This window comes from Onychostruthus taczanowskii, unplaced genomic scaffold (assembly GCF_017590055.1).
Source record: "Onychostruthus taczanowskii isolate IOZ18803 unplaced genomic scaffold, ASM1759005v1 scaffold28, whole genome shotgun sequence".
Classification (NCBI taxonomy): Eukaryota; Metazoa; Chordata; class Aves; order Passeriformes; family Passeridae; genus Onychostruthus; species Onychostruthus taczanowskii.
In genome coordinates, this window is record NW_024500128.1 from 5,423,775 (window position 1) to 5,448,087 (window position 24,313).

The following is a 24,313-nucleotide window of genomic DNA, read 5'->3' on the forward strand; positions in this document are numbered from 1 at the left end:
ATTCCATGTGCGAGTCCTCTCCCTCTGCAGCAGAAGGGGAAGCAGGCTCGTGTGGTTCCCTTCGGCTCTCAGCATCTTGAGCTAGGAGCCTCCGCAGCAAAGCCTGCTCTGATCTCCTGCTGGCACACTGCTGCCTGCAGTGGATGTGCCTGGAGTGCTGCTCGCAGAGCTGGTGACAGCTGCACGGTGCACACGTGCAGGCTGCGGCTGAGCCGGCAGTCTCAGAACCACTTTGTCCCCTCGCAGTCACACAGGTGCTGCCTCAAGGGAAGCCAGTCACACACAGGTCTCGTCTTGCACAGCAGCTGAACGCTGAGGACACCTGAAAAGGGCTTGGAACCAGCTGAGAGCTTGTGGGCAAAGGATCTTTCACTGTCCCTGGACAGTGCTGTCACTGTCACTGGAATGCTGAGGGCACCTGAGGGGAACTGAGGCTGCTCACCCTTTGTGAAGCCCAGAGAGATGTGGGGCTGGCAGGCCTGGCACCAAGTGGAGTTGGCTCACATCTGGCTAGAGCTGCCCCATGCTAAGGACCCTGCCAAAGCAAAGCAGGGGCAGACTGGTGCCTTCGAGGACTGTAGCAGGAAACCTCCAGGCTGTGAAGGGTAACTATGCCAGAGTGGGATCAAAGAGGTAAATTATTCTTGGCTCCCTCCACTAAAGTGGTTGTGCAAGTCCAGGACTATGTCTTAAGACACATATATATTTTGTGATCTGAAATAATTTGACACAGAATGAATTAAAAGTTTACTTTAATTTTGAACCATTTTATAACTGCATTTTTCTCATGAAGCATCTGTATCACAGCAGGCTACAATAACTTTGGGATAAAAGGCAACTGGTAAACTGTCCAATACAAGGTTCCAAATAAACAGTTTTTACTGGCCCCTACCCAGACATATCCCAGATAAAGTTTTTGATCAAAAACATGAAATAGATCCACCTGCTTATTTTAAGCATATTAAAAAGGAAACTAATTGGACCATTTCTATTTGTCTAGTTTTTTATACAAAAAGGCTACACAATGTTACACTTTATTCAGAATACAGTTAGAGCGATTATGAATTAGTGTTCTACACCTTTACTCAATCCTTAAAAATTAGAAACTGCTGTAGCATATTCACTATAACTTAATACTACGAGAGACTTTAAAAAAAACTAACAACAATTACTGCAAAAAGAAAGGCTACTTCCAAAGCAAGCAAGGTCAGTACCATTACAGAGATTTAAAAAAAATAATAAATTTTTAACAAGCAAGGCTAGGGTTTGATAAATTCCATCTTGCAATTCCTTCTTGTGCATTCTTCGTTTCTTGAATCACTCCCAAAATCCATTTGTATTATTACTCCTCGACCAAAAAGGACCAGAACAAAAAGTTTACTTCAATTGTTCCCATAGGAAACTCAGCTTGGTTAGTGTGTCAGGCACTTTCTGAGATACTAGCCCACCCCTCGAGCCCTCTCAGCAACTCTACAGGCCAATCAATGCAAGTTCACTCAGATGATACAGCTGCAAAGAGAAAAAACACAGGTGTCAGTGCTCCCGAGTTGTAAATGGCTGTTGTAACACATCAAGACTGCATGAAGCCGGTGCACGAGACATTACAGTTAATTACTTCCACACTTCACGGCAGAAGTCAGTTTGGAGTGTGCTCATTGTGTGTTTCCAGAGCATTTATTCGTTATTGTGGCACACTAGGACCCGGTCGAGCCAATCCCTCCCTGCCAACCAAGTCCTCAGTCCAGTCAGCTGTTTTTCTCTTTTTGTTTTGTTTTTAAATTCAAGGTTGGAGCTTCTTACCTAAAGGATGATTTACAGGTCAGTATCGAACCAGGCCAACTGATTACTGTCACCTGGAGGCAGCCCATCCATAAGGTCCTGGGCATGGCCAAGATCTGGCAGACCATCAACTGGGTAGTCAGCACCAGGGTGGTGGCCACCCATTTCATGTTCCATCATAGGGTCCATACCCAAGGCATCCTGACCGTATCCGCCAGAGTGGAAAGAACGGTAGCTAGGATCTAAGAAAGTTAAAGGTGGCAGAGGGAAAAAAAGCATAATGTTAACAGATGTTAGATGCATCGGAAGCTGCAAGTATCAGTGTGTGAGGAGATCGTGTAGCCATCTAATTGTTTTCTAGTTCAGCCAAGTTCAACACAATCTGGTGCCTGCCCTTAACAGCTATTCCATTGTTCGGAAAAGCCTTCCAGTAGGATTCTGCAGACAAAGCACACTGCAGTCAGAAGCACGAGCAGATTCCAGCCAAGCCATTAGTCTGCACAATCAACAGTACTAAAATTCAACAATACTGCAGCAAAACCAGGCTCCAAGACTGTAGACTCGCTTCTGAAGGACTAGTCAAAAATAGCTCAGAATCCTTAGGGATAGGCTTGTGTTCAAATCTATAGACACTCACAGACTAATGCATTCAATACCAGCTTTGTTGTTTTAAAGAAAAACTGCACTATTGGAATTGTCAAGTCCATTTGTAAGGAATGGAAAAGATTTCTGGAAACAACAGCTCAGCAGGAGGTGTTCCCACAGGACTCAGACAAGAGACACTGGTTTTGCATGTCCACACAGCTCCCATTTCAGTGCTGCCAGTGGTGTTGCAGAAATGGGTTATTTGAACTGGCAGTTCCCCTGACAGTTGCCTGTCAGTTTGCAATACCTTGCTGAAGAGTAAATTCACTCTTCACTCAGTTGCAGTTCTCCTTTAAAACCTATGACTTGACTTCATCCAATTGGAAGTTTAGTCAAGGGGAACAGAAGACACGTACCATCTGGGCGGTATCCAAGAGGCTCTCCCTGGGCACCGATATCCAGTCCGAGATCTGCTGTCTATGTGTACACAAGGAATTACAAAACAGTTTTAACATCGGGTCTTTTGGCCAGCACCAGTAATTCTGAGTTTAAAAAGCTGTAAAGCTTCCCCAAATCCCTCTGAATAACTCCTCTGCAGTGAGCACTGCAGCACTGCTGTCAACATGAAATGCCTTTTTAGCTGAAGTATCTGCAACAGCCAGATTTAGGAATCCACAGATCACTGGAAGGAGGGTTCTGTCTGGGAGTGAAAAAGATGGGGTAGCTCTAGGAACACTCCTTAGGTACACCTGTCCCGATCCTGAAAGTCAGATATTCCCAAGCCAGCAACAGAGCTTTTAAGAGTTCTGAAGCAACCTCTCCCATTTGTTCAATTACAGAAGTAATTGCCTGCCTGCATAACAATTGTCTAATTCAGTCTCTAAGAGAAATTCCATTTTAGCTTTCCCCCCCATCCATTCTTGTGGTAGATAGAGGTTTTAGGAAAACAGAAAAATAAGCACTGAAATAGTACAATTTAAAGGCTACTGCCCTTGTGTAATAGATACATACAAGACAAGACAAGCTAGGCTCCTGAATCTGAAGAATTTGTGGGAAGACAAAGAATGAGTAAAGCCTTCCCTGTATCCCATGCACACAGGTCTCAATTTACTGCGTAGTCCATTAAAAAATGAAAAAATGCCATGTGTGATAATGAGCCTGCAAATGTATTCAAGTCTGAAATCTCAGTTCTCAGGACAAGTTGAATTCCCAGCCCAAGATTACTAATCCTGCATTGTTGGCTTGATAGAAGCCTCACAGGGTATGTTTTGTATTTATGCTTCCCTCATATCACTCATGTTTCTATTTTTGCATTCAGAGTTCATCAGGTTTTGACAAGCAACACAGAAAAGTACAAAGTTTTTGTATACAGCCAGCTTTGCAAACTAGCAAGCATAATGAGCATTACACACTGCAGCAGCAGAGAACAGACTCTTCCTGTCTGCCGGGAAAAAGCAGCTTGAAGGCTGTTTAGCACAGGTTCACTGCACCTGAGCATAGAGAGTGAGACAACAAGGTCCAGCCACCACACAGCTGGGCAAAGCTGGGGCTGTATCACTGATGGCATCTACGCTTCACTGGTGGAAGGAGGGAGAACACAGAAGTCAGCTCTCCCTGGGGAACTGTTAACACAGATCACAGGACTCACCTCGTTCCAAGCCATTGGCTCGGTCCGGAACAGGGAGCTTGTCAACTCAACAGAAAGTCTCTTCTTGTAGTCCTGTGGTTTGTCCTCAGACATTCTGAACAGCACTGCAGCTGCGTAGGTTGCTGCCGAAAGGAAGAGTGATTTTAGTAGAGGTCAAGACTTGTATCAACTCTTGTAACACAAGTATGAAACCAGCCTTAAGTTCACTTACCAACACCCTCATTCCTAGAATGAAGCAGCTCTGTTAAAGGAGCAGTTGCACCTTCAGCTTCGATTGCTTCAGCTGCCTCCTTGTCTTGAGCCAGTTCACAAAGTACACCAGCAGCGACTCTCTGGATATTCTCGATGGGAGAGTACAACAACTGCAACCAAAACACAAGGGCTCTTTTAGCTCTTCCACTTGAAACGAGCTCTTCAGCACACCTCTATCCAGGAAGTGCAAGAGCTGTTTTATTTCTTTGCCTATTATGTATTATAGTGCTGTCTTGAGCTCTCACTTACCTGCACAAATAGTGGAATGGTATTTAGACCCCTGATTACGATTCGATTATGAACATCACGTGCAAGAATGTGCAGGGCTCCAGTGCAGCCCTCAACAATTTCTTCCATGCGCACACCCTCCTGGTTAGGGAGAGAAAAGGCATTTTTGAATTTGAGATATTGTATACTCTCTTCTTAAGTGACTACCAAAAAGCCAACCAGCAGTTCCAGCTAATCATTTAAACTCATCCCTTGCACATTTTCCCCCTTTCCCTAAATGGTGGCCTTCAAACTTAACATCCTTGCTACAAGTCAAGCCAGTGTACCCACCCAAATTCAGTAGTGAAGCATCCCACTGGAATGCCTCAGTGGCTTTTATTGTGAACTTCCCCTCTGATAACACCATCTCTTTCTACAGCCTGGATTAGCCTGGCAGTTACTAAGCTGGGAACAGCAGTTAACAGTAGCAAAGAGGTCCCGTCTTGCCTCTGCATGAATTAACTACACTCTTGTAGGAGTAGATGCTGCTTCCATTTGCTGTGCTAAGCAAACCCCTCCTTTGTTAATATATTTAACAGGATAAAAAAATCCAATTGAGACTGATCTTGTCACACTGGCCTGGAAGCCAATGAGATAATTATGGAGCCTGCACAACTTCTCAGTACTTTGACAGGTCTAAGCACCCTTGCAAATATGCAATAAGCTGTGACAGCATTCCGAAAACCATTCTTCTGAGAAGGAGGAGGGACTTCTGGTTTCTTGGTAGACAACTACTTGCCTTGCCAGAGTAGGCAGCGCTAGAATTTCTGTGAGCTCTAACATTCAGAATTAAATGCTCAAGAGGTTATTAAATTAAGAGTTTGTTTTAGCATCCTGATTTAAGAAAAATCTGAGGCCTGCCAAGACAGAGCTATCAGCACACAGATAATAATGTGAACTAGAGCAAACGAGACAACAGTTCTTTAGCCCAAGCACTGCCGGGCTGAGGTGCACTGACAAACGAGGAGTTGGAGAGAACTTTGAGAGATGCAGTGTCGGGGAGGGCACTCACCACAAACTGCTGTTGTGTCCCGCCCATGGAAGTGCGTCGCTGGGTATCCTGGTGTGCTCTAACCAGCAACTGCACTAGCCTTGGAATAGCACCTTGTTCACGCAGCGGGGCGTGGTTTGCAGGACACAGGGCCAGGTTGCGGATCAAGCCAACAGTAGCCTGCAGGTAAGGAACAGGTGGGGAATAAAAGAGCAGTAGAGGTGTGCTTGCTCTTAGTGACTTCTTTTTTTAATCAGTTCATCTCATATGTTTAGATCTCTCTAGAGAAAACACTAAATTGCAACTGGAGCAACTTCTCCAGCAGACAAATTGTATCCCCAACATCATAGAAACAAAGAATTTTTCACTTTTAAAGTTACATGTTAAAGAGCAACAAGTTTTCAGTTTCAGTTCTGCCAGCTTTTAACCATTATTTACCTTGATCAAAGGCCAGTGTGAGGGTGGGTGCAACAGCTTTACCACCACTGGGAGCCCGTAATGGAGACGAACTGCATTTTGAGCCATCTCAGCTTCTTGGTGTCTGCTGGTGAGGTGACGGAGCGCACAAATCGCAGGTTCCGTGATGTCTTCCCTGTCTCCAGCCCGGAGGACTGTGCGCACCAGAGCCTCGATGCCACCAACCTGGCACACCATCATCTTGTTCTTGTAATTGTTGCAGGTAAGGTTAGAAAGGATGCCAGCGGCACAGGTCACAACATTAATATCATCTGATCCTAAAAGCTGAACTAGAGTTCCTAGAAGGCCTTCCATGCCCTCCTGTAGAAAAAGAGGGAAGAAAAAGTTAAGTCTTCTTTTTCACTAGGTTGACTTTTGCTCTTGATCCCTCAGACAAGCCCTTTACCTGCTTTGTTGCAGCATCTGACAGATTTCTCAGAGTCCAGAGACAGTTCTGGACAAGACGCTGGCTTGGATCTGTGAGGTGGAGCCCCAAAGCTTGCATCCCACCTGGAAGATGGTACAGATTTGACACCATTACTCAGATTTGACACCATACTCTGATGCTCACCTTGTGAGCAGTCAGGTCCTTTTCTTCCTTGACATCTAAGTGTAAAATCTCATAAGCTTTTGGATCCTTCTTGTCAGTATCACAATATGACTGGGGTCCTAGCCCTTCTTCACATACAAAAATAACAACTCCCTGAAATTCCCTGTGTGACACTGGGCCTTTTAAACGTGTGCATATTCTCAGGCACGCATCCTGACAACACTCAGCCACTAATAGTTAACAGCACAGTGGAGTTACTAAAAACAGCCACCCCTTTATACTTCTGTATACTAAAGGCCTCCAAAACGGGTTATGGACTTAAGGACCAAGCCAAGTTCATTTTTTGATGCTGGCAGCTTCTGTCCTTGGTGGAATGAACTGATCCTAAAGCACTATGTAGATTTTTAAGTTAGAATGAGTACAATGTACTTACCAGCCTCAACAATAGCGGGTTTGTTGCTGGAGCAGACTGACAACACCTTCAGCACCCTACTTGTGGTCCACAACAGTTTCTCGTAAGTATAGGTCCTCATTATGTTTACTAAAGCCTGGGGTCCGCCACTTGCCAGAATGATCAGCTGAAAGACAGCAAAAATAATATTTGTCTGTCACTTCCTACACATGTCAGCAGGTAGTAAACGTTGTTAGCTTACACCCTTCATGGTTACAGTTCCCTAAAGAAAAAATTCCCATCTGCTTATGTGGACTGTTTTATAACCTCCCTATAAGCACAGCAGCATTTCTGCAAGACAGTTCCTGTATCCCTCCCCTCTTGCAAGGTCAGGAATGACTGGCAAAAGCCAGTGGCATGTGGCTGAAGATTCAGAGTCAGGAGGTCAGTACAAAAGAACTGTCAGGCCACTCATCACAAGCTTGCTCATTTTAACTACTTCAGCACCAGAGGCACCTACCTTACTTTCTTGATTGCCATACGCTAAAATCTGAAGGCAGTCTGTTGTGATGGCCAAGAATTTGACGTTTGTCTTGTTGAGCAAGGCCACCATTTTCTGCAGCCCACCAGCGAGACGGACAGCCATCTTGGCTCCTTCCTGATGTAACAGGAGATTGTGAAGAGTTGTAATGGCATAGAACAGCACAGAGTCCACTGGGGACCTAAAGATGGGAAAATCCTCATGAGTATCTGCTCCTAGTGGACCCAACTGCAAAACACAAGTACTGCCTCAGTGGCACACGTACCCCAGCATTTTAACCAAAGCAGGGATGCCTCCTGATTTGAAGATTGCCAACAAGCCTTCACGGTGATGTGAGAGGTTGTGTAGTGTCCCTGCAGTACACCGGGCTGTCTCCACGTCGTTTGTGTTTTGCATGGTACGCACGATGGCAGACACCATCTGAGGAGATCGCATAATGGCGTGGCGAGACGCTTCCTTTTTGGACAGCTGATGAACCATAACTGCAGCCTTGTTCACCACCACCTACCACAAGTGTTTGAATAAAGCTGTTAGTTTCAAGGTCATTGAAGGTGCCCCACAAGCAAGCTTTACCCAGACAAAGAAAATACTTACCTGGTCCTCATCATTCAACAGTTTGGTCAGTTCTGGGATGGCACGAGTTGCAAGTTCAGCATCATCTTGGTAGTTTATCAAATTAACAACAGCATGTTTTAACATCTGGGATGGCTCAGCCAGGCGCTGCACGTTAGTTGGATGAGCTGCATCAAACTGCGTGGATGGGATCTGCATTCCTTCATCCAGGGTTTCAGGGAACATAGCTGCACGCACCCTCTGAGCTCTAGTCATTGCATACTGGCCATCAATATCTGAAAAGAAGGGAAGTCATAGTAATCTCAAACTAGGGATAAAAAGCTCGTCATCCAGATTGGCAGTAATTGAGTAGTTAGGCTTCTGTATTACTAAACTGCTTGTCCAAGCAAACTGGTGTCATAGAAAAGGCCTTACCCGCAACTTGCTCCTGGGTGAAGGACTGAGAGAAGCCCTGTTCCCACTCATACAGCACTTGTGTTGTGTCCACATCTTCTTCTTCAGGATTTCCCTTGCCACTCAAGGAGGGAGCAGTTGTTGTGGCACCAGAATGGATACCAGAGTCCAGATATGACTGCTGCTGCCAATGACTGACTGCTGCTTTTCTGTCTGGCTCCATTGCCATATCCAGCTCCATCAAGTCAGCTGTAAGAAATCATTGGTGAACAATTAAGTTTAGTTCAATTACTCCAGCATGTATTAATCCTACAAGAGATGACAGAGATTTTAAATTAAAATAAGCTGTTATAAATAACTTCCTCAACCCAGCACTGCAAGTAAGCAGCAACTTTAAACTGAAGCTTTATGTTGAACCAATGCACACATGTAAACCTAAGTGATTATGAAAAGTTAAAAAGACAGGGGTAAGGAGTCTTCTAAATTCTTGTAATAGAAACTGTAACGCATTATGTACCTTGAGTTGCCATGTTCCTTGTTATGCTCTCAGAACTCTTTCTTGCACCCTTTCAGAGATCCTAAAAAAGAGCAAGGTTAGAACTTATTATACACTAATCAGAACTAGTAAGACAGGATTTCACATTAGAACACTGGAATTGCAAAGTAAGACTTGGCACATCTTGCCATTTCATTACTACAGTGAGTATACTCAAATGCTAATTAGCAAACCCCCATGGACAGACATGCAAAAGAACACAATGTACCACCCAGACCTTCTGTCAGGTTATGTGTAAGATATTCTCTCAGAGCTGCAAGAGAACAAGAACTGAAGACTGACCATCACAGAGCTATTTTTCACTCCTCTACCTTTGCATAAGATGAAGTCCAGACATTAAATTCCAGAGGTTGGAAATGCCACGAAGACAATGCCTAAATGTCACACTTCCTCATTTCCCTCAAAGATAAACTACTCAGAAGATACCAGAAAAACTGTCTGATACAGGGCTACAACATGAATTTTCATGAGGAAAGCTTAAATGACCATGTAAGGCACAAAGACTACCTAAAGAGTTATAACTGCACCTCCTCCTTTATTCCCTCCCTGTGCCATAATAAAGGCTTCTTCCTACAAAAAACTCTTCCTTGAAGTTAAAACTAAAAGTGGAACCAGCGTTATTAAAAAAAAAAACCCAAAAAACCTGTCCTTGAGTTGAGCACACACTGAGTCCCCAAACTCACTTTTATTGTTTGCCCAGAAAACCAAGGTAACTGGGGGCAAGAAGGCTGAAATATGATCAAATGCCCTATATAAATTTTCACTATGAACCTCCATTTGATATCACCAAGCAGTTTGGAAGTATTTGTACCACAAATCTGTACCTGTCTCTTCACTAACCCAGAAAGAGAAATTTGAGGCTACTGCTCCACAACAGGTCACTTTTAATTAATTTGCTCCCCTTCCCCCCACAGTCCCACACTGTTTCCAGCACAGACACAGAGCTGGTGACAGCCTATTCTGGGAGCCAGCCAAGCAGAGACATTTGTAGTGGGAGCTTGTGCAGGGAGCAAAACCATCTCTTGCAGCAATCAGCTTTCACTGTGCTGTTAGGTGTTAGAGCTGTGCTGATCCAAACATTCCTGCACAATGAAGTAAAGGCAGTACACTAATCCCTGAAAGGACAGGTCTGCAGTGCTGTGTCAGGAGAACAAAGTCCACCTGAGTTTGCAGGATTTGTGTAAAGACAGATTTCCCAGTTTGAGAGTTTCCTTCAGGAGCACCTTTCTGAAAATCGTAATTAAACCAAGGGCAGGCCTGCAGTTTTAAAAGTCTCACTGGATAGATGGGACAAACTTATATTTCACTGACACTGAGCCAGCTGCAGGATACTCCAACAGCTCCTGAGCAATCTTGTTGCTTGGCTGTACAAATGCCAGTGCTGTTTGTCCTGACTGCACTCCCACAACTTTTGGCAGCAACCCTTCCCTGGCTCTTTTAAAATGGGCAGTAGATCTGCATCTGCAGCAGATAAACAGCATTAAGCTGGTATAAGACATTACACAACATACAATAAGCATCCTGCTGTGCAGCTGGAAACTCTAAAGTGGTCCTTCTCCACAGCCTGGAAGAGACTGGCCAACTCAGAATCTGCTCTTGACAATGGGCATGGAGGATGTGCTGAAAATACAGACACTTTTTCCAAGCCCTTACCCATGGATTCTTCCAACATGCTGTTAGGAGTTTGAGAGTAGTAGTGGCAAGGAGTAAGAAAAACTTAAGTCAGTTCACCATTGATTAAAAAATTCTAATGAGTAGCTAAGTTGAGCAAGTGCCTATACAAAAGCTTGATAGCTCTTTGCAGGTCTTCTGCATTACTTTGTGAGTACCATTAACACCTTCCAAACAGAAAGGGAGTAGCAGTAACAGTAAAATTTGTATCTTTGCTCCCTGCAGTCCTCACTCTAAGTCAGATGTGACACTTCCGATAAAAAATTTGGCATGTTCTAGCTGCTATATGAAATTTTCAATATGCTTAGCACAAAAAAGATTTATTTTTACCAAAACTTTCCCATCTCTTCCCATCAGGACTATGCTAGCTAAAAAAAGGATCACTAAACTGGTTTTCAAGTCGACTGTTTCATCTACCACTGTGTTACGAGCAGTGACTGTGCTTTGAGACATTTACTACCACCTGAGATTTCCATACGCAATAAGGGGCTTGGGAAGAACATTTATAATTTTCTCCACTGCTGAATTCTGCATCAATGAAGGCAACTAGCCTATAGCACCTGCACTCTGGAATTAGTTTCAATTTCAGCAGCCTGAAGAGATCAGAAGAGCAGGTCTACCATTAGGTAAAATGGAACAGACCAGAGCAGCCACTGAACAGCAGCATTCTTCCAAAACAACACTGAAGAACATCTACAAAACAGTGTTCAGAAATGCATTACCAGTGACATTCAGTCTTTGGAATGCTGACCCTTGATCAGCCTGCTAGCTGCATCTGCAAGTTCCAACATTCTGATCTGCGTTTCACACACCTGTAGCCCCCCAGCAATTTCTGGTAGTTTTTTTTTTATTATTTAGATAGGGAATTGGGTTTAATCCTAAAAGTTCAAACTGCCAAACAAAAGTAGATAGGGTTTGGTTTTAGGTTTTCTGCACTTAAACATTCTCTCATCTTTTCCTTCACGTTCTTTTGAAGTTTCAAAAAGGGGTAAACTGAGTCCAGGCAAGCTGCTGACTTTGTTTTCCTGTCTGCCACTCTCAAGGTTAACCAACACATTTGCAAAGGGAGCAACACCACCAGGCTTGCCCTACAAACACTTGTGCTGCTCATTTTCGTGACAAAACGGATCAGTACAAGATCAGCCAAACACATCTCAACCATCAGGCAGAGACAGAAGGCCTCAGTATACTTTACAAACAAAGTTCAGCACAGCTGCAAGCTTCAGTTTTTAAAGGCTAGCAGGCGCCCAGAAGCGGGAATTCTGATCAATATTATGTTATACAGTTGACATGAATGTACTGCTAGCACTTATGGGACTCTTCTCAAAAAGCTCCTCCTGCCCCATGAGACCATCCACTTGCATAGCAAGCATCATCAGCTTGGTGTTTAAATAAGGTTGGGGTGTTTCAGACTATGTATTAAAAAACTCGTGTGAAGATCAATTCCAGACCTTGCACTAGGCTGTATTACATGGCATCTGCAAGCATAGAAGGCACACGAGCTAATAATTTCAAACTACTACAGAAGACAATTCGATTTCCTTGATTTTCAAAAGGAATGAAAGAAGTATTAAGTATTATTTCTGACCATGTGTTTTTATTAGATATTAATTCCTGATTCTGGAGAATAGTTAGGCATATGCCAGGAAAGCCAACAAGCCTACAGTAGTTCTGAAATCTGAACAATTCTCTTCTTTAAGATTGACTCAAATTACCCCTGACTGATCTGATAAGCAGTTCCATCCCCACCCCTGCCACTTTTTACAGCAAGTCAAAGTCTGCAAGTCTGCCATAAATCCTTTGTTTGAGAGCAGTATGGTACTAAAACTTGCACAAGAAACCCAGACTGATCCATCCAAACACCAAGAATTGTTGCACACAAACACCCCTCCTGACCATGTTATCCTGTTCTTTGTCTCTGTCTCACCTGGGCCAGGCCAAGCACCTTTAAACTACCCACCAGAGTTCTGAATGACACATTTGCTTCCACAGAACAAGCTGATCATCTTCTGACAGTCACAGCAGTTAAAGATGTGTATCATCTACACACAAAGGAAGAGAAGCACCTGTGCTGAAAAACAGCTTTTCTCCAAGTGCTCTGAAGTCCTTGCAACCATTCCCAAGGCATTACTGAAAGCATCCTTTGGGTCTGATTTTATAACTGGTCTTAGCTGATTGCCAATCATGTTACCTGTGTATCTGCTTTACAAAAATCCATAGCCAAAATATACAGGCAACAGCAGTTCCACAGCTGGTAACACCGGAGAGCACTCATTTCTATGACCCCTTGTATTTAAGTTCTTAATGTAATGTAGCAGAGGCCTCCTAATTAACCTTAGTTTTCAAGTTGGGAATTTGAAAAATACATCCAATTAAGGAATTAAACAACAAATCAAAACAAAACAACCCTTTTTAATCTTCCCCTGGAAGGTGTTAGCCTGTTTTCTAGAAAACAAAATATGGGGGAGGAAGAATTATTCAAGCAAGACAATACTGACAGTGGAAATATCAGGAAAAAAGCTTTCATGGTATAAAGGCACTTTAGGCAGGAGTGGCTGAACTGTCTCTAAGCAATTTTTGGTCTAACCTAAGCCCCAGATACACTCTTGCAACAGACAGACCTACTTCTCCTGATCTTTCTCCTATGAAGACATGATTCAAACTGTTGTAAATGTCTAATTATTCCTTATCCAAATGTGGAAAAAGTTCTCTCCTCCCATATCCACCCACAGGCTCTAAAGAAAACTGAGAATTTTTATCTGGCTGTATTGAGGTCTGGTAAAAGTACCTTTGTAGATAACTTTAGAGGTCCTTCATGTACCAGATGCTTCAGTAAGACTGATAAGAATTCCTGGAAGGACTGTTTTGGTGTTGTGTTGGTAGGAATGACAAGCTGGAGTTTACAATGTTTTGAAAAAATAAAAAAGAACAGAGGACACTTTATTTGAAAACAGGTACAGAATGTGCTTGAATTTCACTCTGAAGATTGCATTTTTAAAAGATTTCTTTTTCTTGTACGAAGATACCACAGAGGATTACAAACAACAGTTTTCCTGGAATGTATTTCCATATCCAGTAAACAAATACTGAAGAGCATTCCCACATTCTCTCTCCAACAGTAGCATTTGCAGTCCTCAGCCACCTTGTCCCCTCTAAAAGAAACAGTCACATACAGTGAGTGTAGATTATTTTGAAGTTAGTTATATGCAAGTATTAGAAGGCCTTGACTATTGGGAAATTGGTCACCCACCAATACTGACTTTTGCACACCAGTGCTTTAAGGATTTGGATGGACAAAAGCTACTATGAAACTCACTGCAAAGTGGCTCTTGAATAATGGTTATGGGCTGTAAATTATCACATTAAACAAAGCAATGCATCACTTGGATATTTTTAGAGAAAAATTAAGGTTTACCTTATTATCAGTACTAGGAACAGGAGTATAAAACATCATGCATTTTATATTAATGTCAGGCTACCTTCTGCTTTTAACAGGGTAATTTTTAATACTATGTAAAAATGTCTTCAGGTGGCTTATGATAGAACATCTTAACCTACTGGAAGAAACTTAAGACAGTATGTAATATCAAAAGGAAACAAGTCAAACCATGCAGTCTTTTTCCTCTAACAGGGAAAAAACTATAGGCTTTCAGAGCTTTGAAACGTTTCTACTTTTTTTTTCCGGTTACATGGTAGAAACATTCATCTATAGCCTTCACTACTACTTCAGAAGAAATGCCATGGCAAGAGATGAAGCAGTATTACTACATTTAAGTGTTGTGCCAAGATGCAGCAACTTGAACTATTTCAGAAGTTCCACTGAAAACTAAGAGCTACCAGTAATCCTGACCTGAATGCCATGGCATGTGCCCACACTGAAATCCATCTTACTGATCCTAGACTGCAGCTGAACAAACTGAATTAACTATACCTTGTGGCAAACTGCTCTGGTTGTTCCTCCAAGGAATACTTGTTAGTTAGCATCATTCCCTCCAACCACTAAGCTATTCTTGCTTAGTGAAGTATTTCTCCTCTTTGCAGTGATAAACTCGGTGTTCTGTGTAATCCATCCAGCTCAAATTTATCCAAGGAGGAATACTTCAGACAACACATTCTACTGATGCCTGCAGAAAGTCAGAAGACACCTTGCAAACAGCAATACATTCTATCTTAGATTTAGCTAATCGTATCATAAATTAGACTCTGAACCCAGAACATGCAACAGTGTTAAAATGGTCTTTACATTCTCTAATTATAAAACTGAAAGTCTAAGGTTTGTTGTTCCCAACAAACTTCAGGAAATTAAGAAATCTGAATATCTGCTTTAGTGACCTCAATGGTTAAACAGTTCCAATTTCTCAGCCTTCAGCATCCTTAAGACATGCAGGAAGAGGCAACAAACTAGCTCAGATAATTCACAGATTTAAAGTAGGAGAGGGGTGCAGATCTGCCAACGCTCACTGCAAGTCACCTCTATTTCAGCCACTCTTCTTTGCTGCTTCATTTCCAATTCATTATTTCCTTTTTCCTTCAGGCATCCCAGATTGCTATTACATCAATTGTCCTGGCTTCTCAGCCTTTGTCTTCAGCCTTAGAAATTATCTAAAAATTCCTTTCTCTAACAAAGGCAGAAAAACCTCTCTACACTAGCTTTTGTAAGGGTTGGGGTTTTTTAAAATAAGAGTTCACTTCATGCCACACACAAAATAACTGAAAATAGAGAGGCAACACGTTAAGTTAGCAATCTAAGACCAAGAGCACAGAGTTTCTATTTACATGCCCATTGGCTAAAGCAAACAACATGTAAATGTTTCCTCCTTGCTAGACTTCTCCAAGTTGATTACAACTGCTTGATGGAACTGAAATGCAGGCAGTCTGGTAGCCTTGACTAGACTTAAACACTGGGCTAGCTGTATTTAAAAAAAGAACATGTTCCTCAAAAAATGTCTAGTGAGGGAAAGACTTAGGTTACAAGTTCCAAAAAACTCAAGGCTTGTTTTGGAGTCAATACAGTCTTAAGAAAATGTGACAGAGGAGGGAAAGGGGTCACAAGAACTTTACAACAGCTGTAAAGTTCCAGTCTGCCAGACTTCACCTCTGGAGCACTACAGAGTGCTCTGATATGACAGGACACTCACCTGCTTTACCTTTCCCTTCCTCCTAAAAGAGAAAGCAGGCTAGTAGAGAATCATACCTCCTATCTAGCTTGCAGTGTTCAACAACTCCTAAGTTTCAAGTGCACTTGAGACTACAATGTATGCACAGCAAGAGCCACATTTTGTTTTGCTCACTTAAAGCACAGGAAGCCACCCAGAATGTGGGTAGTTTTAACCAACAGCTGAAGAGCAGCTTTGCACGGACTGACAGTTCAGGTTAACAAAGGTATCAGAAGTGGAGGTCGGAGATTTCACGGGCACACGGGTCTGTTCCAGCTGCGGCCCTGTCTGTGCTGTGCTCTGAGCAACTAACACAGCATGAAGGCACCAACAGCTTGTGCAATTCACCAGGGTCTTCACAGGCACTAAGGTTTAAGTACCCTTTTAAAAACAACCCATTAGAATTCTCAATAAAGCACGAGCTAACAGTGGTCTTAGAGCCACTGTCAGCCAACAAATACCTCAGATAACTAAATTACAAAATGATGAGACCTTGGAAGAGAATTCAGAACAAGCACATCAGGAAAGTTACTAAAAAAGAAATAAAAGTTCATCCTGGCACCAATCTGCACTACCATTCCAGAAGATGAACTCTGAAACTGTAGAACCTGCTAGGAAGCCTCTCCAAACATGAAGCTGACAATATCATGTAAGCGTTTTCCTTTTGAAAGAAAGGAGATGCACAGTACTTCACACTTGAGGACCAACATTCTAGAGAAACTCTGGTAGAAATACAGACTGATGGGACACACGGCTACGTCTAAATGGACTTGGTACAAGTTACCTACACCATAATTTCTGATCAGCAGTCCCCCACATAATTTTGCTTGATGCTGGCCAGAGGCACACCGCTGGGCATCCTATGCAATGTAAAGAAAGCATCTCTTCACACAGTCACATACTCTCAATTAAAGTCATACTGCAGCGGTTGAAATTTCACAGCACTGGATCTTGTCACTTCAGAAATTAAGTGTTTGGATCCACAGCACAGTTGTTTTGCCCTTTATCTAGAAAATATTCAGGAGTTACAAGAGGTCTGTCAACCCAATCCTTTACATCCAAAATCACGGGCAACTATACCAGCAGCTTCTAACAGGGTCTGCAAACAAAACACTCTGTCCTAGGTATTTATTTGTCCTTTCTAGAAACTTCTAGTTGCTTCTAAGAGCTATAAGCAGCAGCTGCATTCAAGCTGACAAATCATCAGGTCATGCTTGAAAGTAATGGTTTAAGAGAGCTTTTCATTAGCAAGTATACCACAGCACTAGCAAAAACTTTCACTTTATTAGCTGGCAAAATAGACCTCAAGCACCTAAGTATCTTCCTGACTGTCCGAGATGGGAGGTGATGATAATCTTAAATGTTATGATGTGAAAACTGCTTCAAATACAACTCTGGTGTTACACATCCAACTTGAGAATGAAAGTAATGAACTTCCTCACATAATGTACATATCAGTCCCCTGACAGCAGTTTGCAGCTCAGTATTAGAGGACTGCTATGACAGTTTCAAGTTTATGAACTTGCATTAAGTCATAACAAGATTATCAACCCAAATACGCTCATCATGTCGTAATTATTTTGACCAACTAAGTACCAGCACCACAAACAAATGACCTCAAAACAGTTACTAATCACTTCTGTTCAGCAATGGATTTGAGATCTTTGGGTCACTGGCACACACTTCCACTAGGACTTTGTGCAGCATTCACCAAGTTTGAGTATCCTCATGGCTGGTCAAAACATTGAGAGGAGTTTTATTATCACAGCCTAGAGAGCTCCCATCTTTTATTTGCAAGACACAGATATGTACATTATGCATACTCCCATCTTCCTCGGTTAGGGATGAGCCAGTGTTTGTATCCAAGGTTAGTCTGCCAGCAGGACTCAAGTAATAAACATGCAGTGGTTTACAGCTTGTGGTCCATGTACCCGCACTTATCACTGAGTAACGTGACAGTAGCAGAGAGCTGGCAGTAGACAGGATCAAAATTTATTCTTTAGTCTAGTCACATACAAAAAAAAAAAAAAAAAAGTTGCCATTGTGATCATTTAGAGGCAACATATGATAATTCAGACAAGTATTATACCACATTTCATTTAACACTCAAAGTTCAGGGACAAAACCACTGCCAGCCCTCAAGTTTCCCTGCCCACATGGTTTTGTGTATCAAGAAGACAATGGTTCTGCAGGCATTTAACACAATCATGTGCTTCACTCACAACAGACACTGTTACAGAAATACCTTTCTGGCCTGTTTGTGCATAACTTGAAACACTCACTTCCACACCTACATGGGAACAACTCAGCAAACCATCTCTCTTCCAAACGAGGAAGTATCTACCCACAATCCAGTTTCCTCTTAGACTGCAACCACACAGTCAGCCCTGAACTTGGATGTTAAACATTAATCTCTACAGTTTAAAAAAACAGAGTGATTAGTCATAATCACACTGACAAAGTACTTATGAATCTGAAAGTGGCTGTCGTTGCTCGTCTGTCAGAATAACTATATTTACAATAAGGCACACCAACACTCCAAAAAGGACTGTTTAAACAACAAACATGCTAATGAAGTCTGACACTAAAAGATGTTTCTTCAACTCACTCTTAATTAAGGCGAACTGATAAAGGAGCTGCATTTAGCAGCACCTTCAGGATGTTAAGATTTCTGGCCACTGGAGGGCACCTGAATTGTTGCCAGGACAATACAGAACTACTTGCTACAGTTGCTACAGAGTTGGCAAACTTCTCCAATTTATACACGTCTATTTAGTGCAGTAAGACAGCCCAGAAATGCTGGTTCCAGCAAATACATGTACAGTGCACACTGTGCATTTGCCAACTCCAGCAAAATCCAGCTACCTCATACTGGTTATTAAATGCAGCAACACAGAACATGAGATTAACTCTTTCACCCTTCTACGTCAGTCCTCAAACAAGGCTCCAGAGTTAATTTAGTATTAAGTAACAGAGCAAGCACTTCACTTCTGCAATACCGATCCAGCCACTGTACACTGTTTCCTAGAGTCACCTTGGAACATGAACAAAAAGGTCTGCTGTAAAGTAATGTGTGCACCCAAACTTCCCAAGGCAACGAAAGCACAGGATGAATTTGCTTTCACATCAGAGTAAATAGACTCAGGAGGTCAGGTATGTCTCACTTGCTCACCTCATCTACTTGGTGTTCCACACAGACAAAAATGCCAGAATTACACTTCCATTAGTTCTCTCCCTTGCACTTGAAGTTACCTGCCAGTGAAAAAAGAAAAGCACAGAACCCCAAAAACTGAAACAACTTTTCTGACTTTCTTCTCATAAGAGGCAGCACAGGCTACACAGTACCAGCACAGTTTAACACATTACCCTCCCGGGCTAAAGCCTGATCACAGGCTACAGCAAGTTCTACCTTGGAACCAAGTGCCAGAAATGGACAGAAAGAGTTAACCACTGTCAGGCTGCCTTATGTTGGCAAGTCTAGCCAATTCAATTGGTGGTAACTGGAAAATCAGAAATATTGCCCTTCCAGGAAAATAATTTTATCTCAAGAGACAAGAAGAATCACACACAATACTTACTGCCAAGTTTACCATTTCTAGGCTCCCACCCAGTCAGCCAGCAAAAGGCACTGGCTCAGAGTTTGCAAGTGCACATTCTGAGGACACAGGAGCCAGTCACGGCTGCCTGCACAGTTTCTCACAGGTTTTATCACGCTTTGTGAAGTATGATGTTCAAGATAAGTAAGGTCAGTCCTGATTTTCCTGCCATGGTATGCAGGCTACCACAGTCACAGAACAAGTTTTGCTGCAGGCAAGTGCATGATAACCACAACCCCAGCATTACCAGTTCAACTATGAATTAAAGTAAGTGATTTTGATTACTGCTGTATTTGCACACTAGTCTGCCTATTAGACAATACTCTGCAGAAACATCCTTATCCAGGAGTTTCAGACAGCACATCCAGACTTCAGCTGAGACAGAAGCCACCAGCAGCCATATTTCTGGCTCAATTCTTTCCACTTCCCTTTCCACCCCTGAAAACACTGCAAAATCAGAACACCACTAGTACTAACCTCTTGTCTTAACATCCCCAAAAGCTCAAGTCTAACTCTTCAGAACACGGTATTTCAGGATGCTAATTCAGATGTAGAGTCACTATAAATGGACAGATGCTTCAGAAAAAAATCGTTATGTCTGAAGGGCAACCAGGTTTCACAGCCAAGGTTTGGTAAGCCACTTACTGACACACCACAGTCAGAGCAAAATGCTGGTGTCCAGAGTAGACATACACCACGCAAAGAGCCCACTCTATTTATAGCTTAGGCAAGAAAAAGGAAGCTTGGGTTGATAAGGCTGAAACACAGCATTTGAAGAACTGATTTTTCCAATCAAGCTTTACTTTGTATTAAATCCTTGCTCCTAGAAGCTATCGTGCATGGCACTGTCCTTTCCAACATGGTGTTTTTACTTCTTTCTCTCCTAGACCTTGTGAAATGATCAGCCATACAGACCAAAGTGAACATTCCCCTGGATATCAGTTTACACCTAAATAAAAATATCTAAACTAACAAATGAGAAAATATAACATTTCTTTACAACAATCCCAGAACAATGAGACACTCAGTGTTAATTTTGAACTGTACAGCTGAATTTAGAGAGCCTCAAACTCTTGCCTGAATGCCTAAGCAGCCTCATTTGCAACAGTACCAGCCATTAGACAAACGACACAGCAGTCACATACCTGCAGCTGTCAGCACCTTTTTATCAAAAGTGCAAGATCAACATTAGGTTCCTGGACTGTTAGGTACTGAAACTCACATTGTAACTCGGGCCAATACACACCAGTAAGTTTTGCCGCTTAGGCTTTTTTTTTTTTTTTTTGGAGCCTTGCAGTAGTACTTTTTTGTCATTCAGAAGCAAAATTGTAACTAGGAAGTTACTATGAACTTAAATCAAGAAAACCTCGACACTCTTTCAGCTAGTTTTCTCGTCTCGTCTTCGCCTTTACCGTAGCCTCAGCCCATAAAGATCCTGTTTTACTAAAACCCCTCCTTGATTTCCGTCCGTCGACCTCAGCATACCAGCCCAGCCTCTTTCCATTCACCACTTGCATACTTTGGGGGATGGGAGGACCACAGATGTCTGGAATATACAGAGTGTCAGAACAATGGCTGCTCCGTGAGAACGAGATCAAGAAGTAGCTGATTACAAAGATCAACACTGCTATTCCTAAAGTCACAAGTAAGTTGCCCCTGGTACCTTCATACAGTCTGTCCTTTCTTTCCAGTTAGGCTAATTTTCAGAGAAGGTTTTTGGAAAGAGCCACAAAAAGAAACGGCCCAACGTCCTACATCGAGTTTTAACTAGGGAAAAAAATGCAAGGTTTTGCTAAATTTAAGAAAACTTGCTGCTTTAGGAGCACCTAATCATGCACAATAGAGATGAACTAAGCTTTGTTTAAAAAAAAAACCCAAATAAACGAAAACAAACTAAACCAAACAACAAACCACAAAACAACACACCGGGAAACACTCTTCCTAGAGTAAGCGCCCTGGATAGTTCTGGGAGTAACCTCGAGTTGATGCCCACACCTCAGGAACGCGGCACTCCGGGAGGCTGGAGCCGCCGTGCTCCCCCCAGCCGGCCACGGGAAGCAGCGGGCGCTTCCCCACACCGCCCACAGCCCGAGCCGTTCCCTACAACACTCTGCTTAAGGTGGGTGTAAAAAAACTTAATTTAATCGCTCCTAGCTCCGGGGAAGCTTCATTTCGGTGACACCCAGAAGCAGCAGCACAGCCTCTCCAGCAAATATGCAATGCCACTAAAAGCGAAACCCCACAAGGCAACAGATTAGTAATCTCCCGCTGACTGCAGTGACCGTGATTAATTATATTCCGTACAAATAAACCCGTACCCTGCTCTCTTCCCCCTCCTATCGCCAAAGGGGATCTGCAGCCCACCGGCGAGTTAGTACTCCCCTAAAAAGGGAGGTGAAAGAATATCGAAAATAATAATAAAAAAGGGTCATTAAAGTACTGCCGCAAACGAGAGCGGAGCCGGGCGCATGGACTCGCCTTTTCCCGCAGACCAGAGCAGCCACCCCCTCGCCCCAGGACGAGCTTCCCAAGAGACACCTCGGGAGCTGCAGCTGCCGCTCCTGCAGCCACGCAGCTGTCCGGACCTCCCGAAAACAAGAGCCCTCTCTCTTCCTTTCCTGCCCCCCCACCTCTCTCCCACCCCCGCTCCCCCCCTCCCCCAGCCCCGTCCTTCCCGCCAGGCACACCCTGGACCCCCCTCACGGCCGCCGGGGTGCCCGGCCCGGGTTTGCCCCAAGTTCCCGCCGGAGAAAGCGGCACTAACGTTGGAGGAAGGGAGAGCGCAGGGTCCCCCCCGGGCTCCGGCTGCTGCTGCCCGGGCGATCCCGGTCCGGTCCGTCTTTCCTTCCTCGTCCCCCCGCCTACCGCCTCCTTGCTCACGGCGGTGCCCCCGCCGCTGGCTCCCAGGTGGCGACCGTACGGGGCGGCGGTGTTTCTGTCCCCCGAGCGCCGCCGCCGCTGCTCCCAGCGCCGAACCGAGCGAGAGGCTTAAAATGGCGTCGCTCACAAGGAGGTTCTTATAGCGAGCGCCGGGCCCGGCTGTGTATCCTGCCGCCGCGGCCGGGCCCCGCGCGCGGCATTCCATAGGCGCCCGGCGCTCAGGGCAGGCAGAGGGAGGAGGAGAAATAGTGCCCGGCTCCCAGGGCGGAGGGAGACAGGGAGCGGGGAAGCGGCACGAGAGGGGGAAGGCCGGGCCAGGCGGCGCTGGGCCGGGCTGGGCTGGGCTGGCTGGGGCAGGGGGAGCGCGGCGGAGACGCCTTATTCCGGAGGTGGGAAGGAAGGATCAGAGTTGCCGGCTTGGGAGCGAAGTTGCTGCTGCCCTGAGGGGTGTAGAGGCGGTGGGGGAGGGGATGCGACTGAGGGATCAGCCCGGGGTCCCGCTTTGGGAAGGGAAGCGGGGGGGCGGGGGGCAAGAGGCGAGTGTGGCTCTCTCTCTCTCCTACTCCCTTCCACCTCCCCGTTTAATTAGGAGTTTAGTTATCTGGGGTTTTTAGTTTTTGGTTTTTGGTTTGTTTTTTTTTTGGTTTTTTTTTTTTTTAATGCACGGCACCAACTGTAGCGAAACTCCGTCTTTCCAGACGCCCGCGTCGCCAAGTGCGGGAGACTCGGGGGCTGCTGCGGAAAATCGGGCCCGGAGCTGAGACGGGGCAGCGGCCGAGCCCGGCCCGCCGCTCATCCCCGAGCCCGGGGCAGCCCGGGAAGGAGGCGGCGGGCCCCGCTCACGTCGGCGGAAACGCGCTCCCGCTCTGCCCTTGTAAATATTTGTCAGGAAGCAGTTGCCAAAGAAAGTATCTCGTTATGCAATTTTTTTTTTTTTTAGTGGGAGAAGAGAACTTCCCTCGTCCCCCCGCCGCCCCCCGCTCCAACACCTCCTCGTCCTCGCCTTCCCCTCGCTTCTTGAGCGATTCGTAAAAAACAGGAAAATACGAATTGCACAAGGTTTTTTCGCGGCGTGTGAAGGCACGTCCGCGGCGGCCTCTTCTCGGCGTGCTCGGGCTTGAACAGCAGAATGTTTTACAGACTTTTTGCGTGCACCGTCTTGCAATGGCAAAGTCTGTGTTTAACATACCAGGAGGGAAAAATACATTCACACCTCCCTCCACATGAAACAAGGACCGTATACACAACGTGGTTATGGAAAACATCCGTTGCCAGAGCGAAAGATGGATATTATTTTGCTCCCTCCCGCCGTATAAATTTGCTTTGGCACGGGCTGATGTGGGAGATTGAATTCTTGTTTTGCTTCTTGCAGCCTCCTGTCCCCCACCAGCCTCTAGTTTCTGCAGCTCTTGCAGCAGGGAGATGCGCGGTTCAGAGGGGCTACCTTTATGCCTGTTTTTTTCCACTGATAATCTTGTTTTAAACAGGTTCTAAGTTTAGTTTTCTACTTAGAAAGTTGCAATTAAAGATTTAGGGTTTTCCTGTTGATTATTCAGTCAGATGAAGTGTTAGACTCAAGGAACTTCTTTCACAGTGCTGCTTGATTTTCACGTAAGCTGCTTTCTTTTGAATTTGGAGCTTTTTAAAACAAGGGATTTCTCCTGAGGGTTTGTTGGGAGGGTAATATAAGGCTTGCTGCAAAAAAGAGACAAGGTGGAACTGGCTTGGGTGACAAGGGGGGACACAATTCTGCGGGGCAAGTGCAGGAGAGGGGTTCCAAGGGTGGGTTAGCTGTCACTACTCATATGACAGTGGTAATTAAAAAAAAAATCCTATTTTCCTCCCCACTACCTCTGACACTGCAGGGCAGTCATTCACCCACCAGCAGTCATTCACCCACCAGCCTCCCTCTGCTGTGGGCAACCTCTGGTTGGAGGAAAAGAAGGAAAAGAAATGCTACCTGGACAACGCTGAAGTTGGAGAGTTGAGAAATGCAGCTTTCCTCTTTTCTCTTAGGAGTTGCCCATT

At 44.3% G+C, this 24,313-nt stretch overlaps 1 protein-coding gene across 2 annotated transcripts; it reads right to left on the minus strand.

The window, feature by feature from the left end:
* Positions 1 to 735: 735 nt before the first annotated feature.
* CTNNB1 (catenin beta 1) lies at positions 736 to 22,600 on the minus strand. 2 transcript variants are annotated; one of them, XM_041407729.1, is made up of 15 exons: positions 22,170 to 22,599; positions 8,944 to 9,004; positions 8,448 to 8,675; positions 8,055 to 8,308; positions 7,726 to 7,964; positions 7,440 to 7,641; positions 6,962 to 7,106; positions 6,385 to 6,488; positions 5,961 to 6,299; positions 5,544 to 5,702; positions 4,514 to 4,633; positions 4,224 to 4,374; positions 4,013 to 4,134; positions 2,781 to 2,841; positions 736 to 1,509 (listed from the first exon to the last, which is right to left on the minus strand). In XM_041407729.1, exons 2-15 carry the CDS (start codon positions 8,954 to 8,956, stop codon positions 1,493 to 1,495), a joined length of 2,154 nt encoding a protein of 717 aa, XP_041263663.1. In that variant the 5' UTR covers positions 8,957 to 9,004; positions 22,170 to 22,599; the 3' UTR covers positions 736 to 1,492. The 2 variants fall into 2 exon arrangements, with proteins under 2 accessions (XP_041263663.1, XP_041263661.1); XM_041407727.1 differs by lacking the exon at positions 736 to 1,509 and adding an exon at positions 1,801 to 2,021 and having other exon boundaries at positions 22,170 to 22,600.
* Positions 22,601 to 24,313: the final 1,713 nt, after the last annotated feature.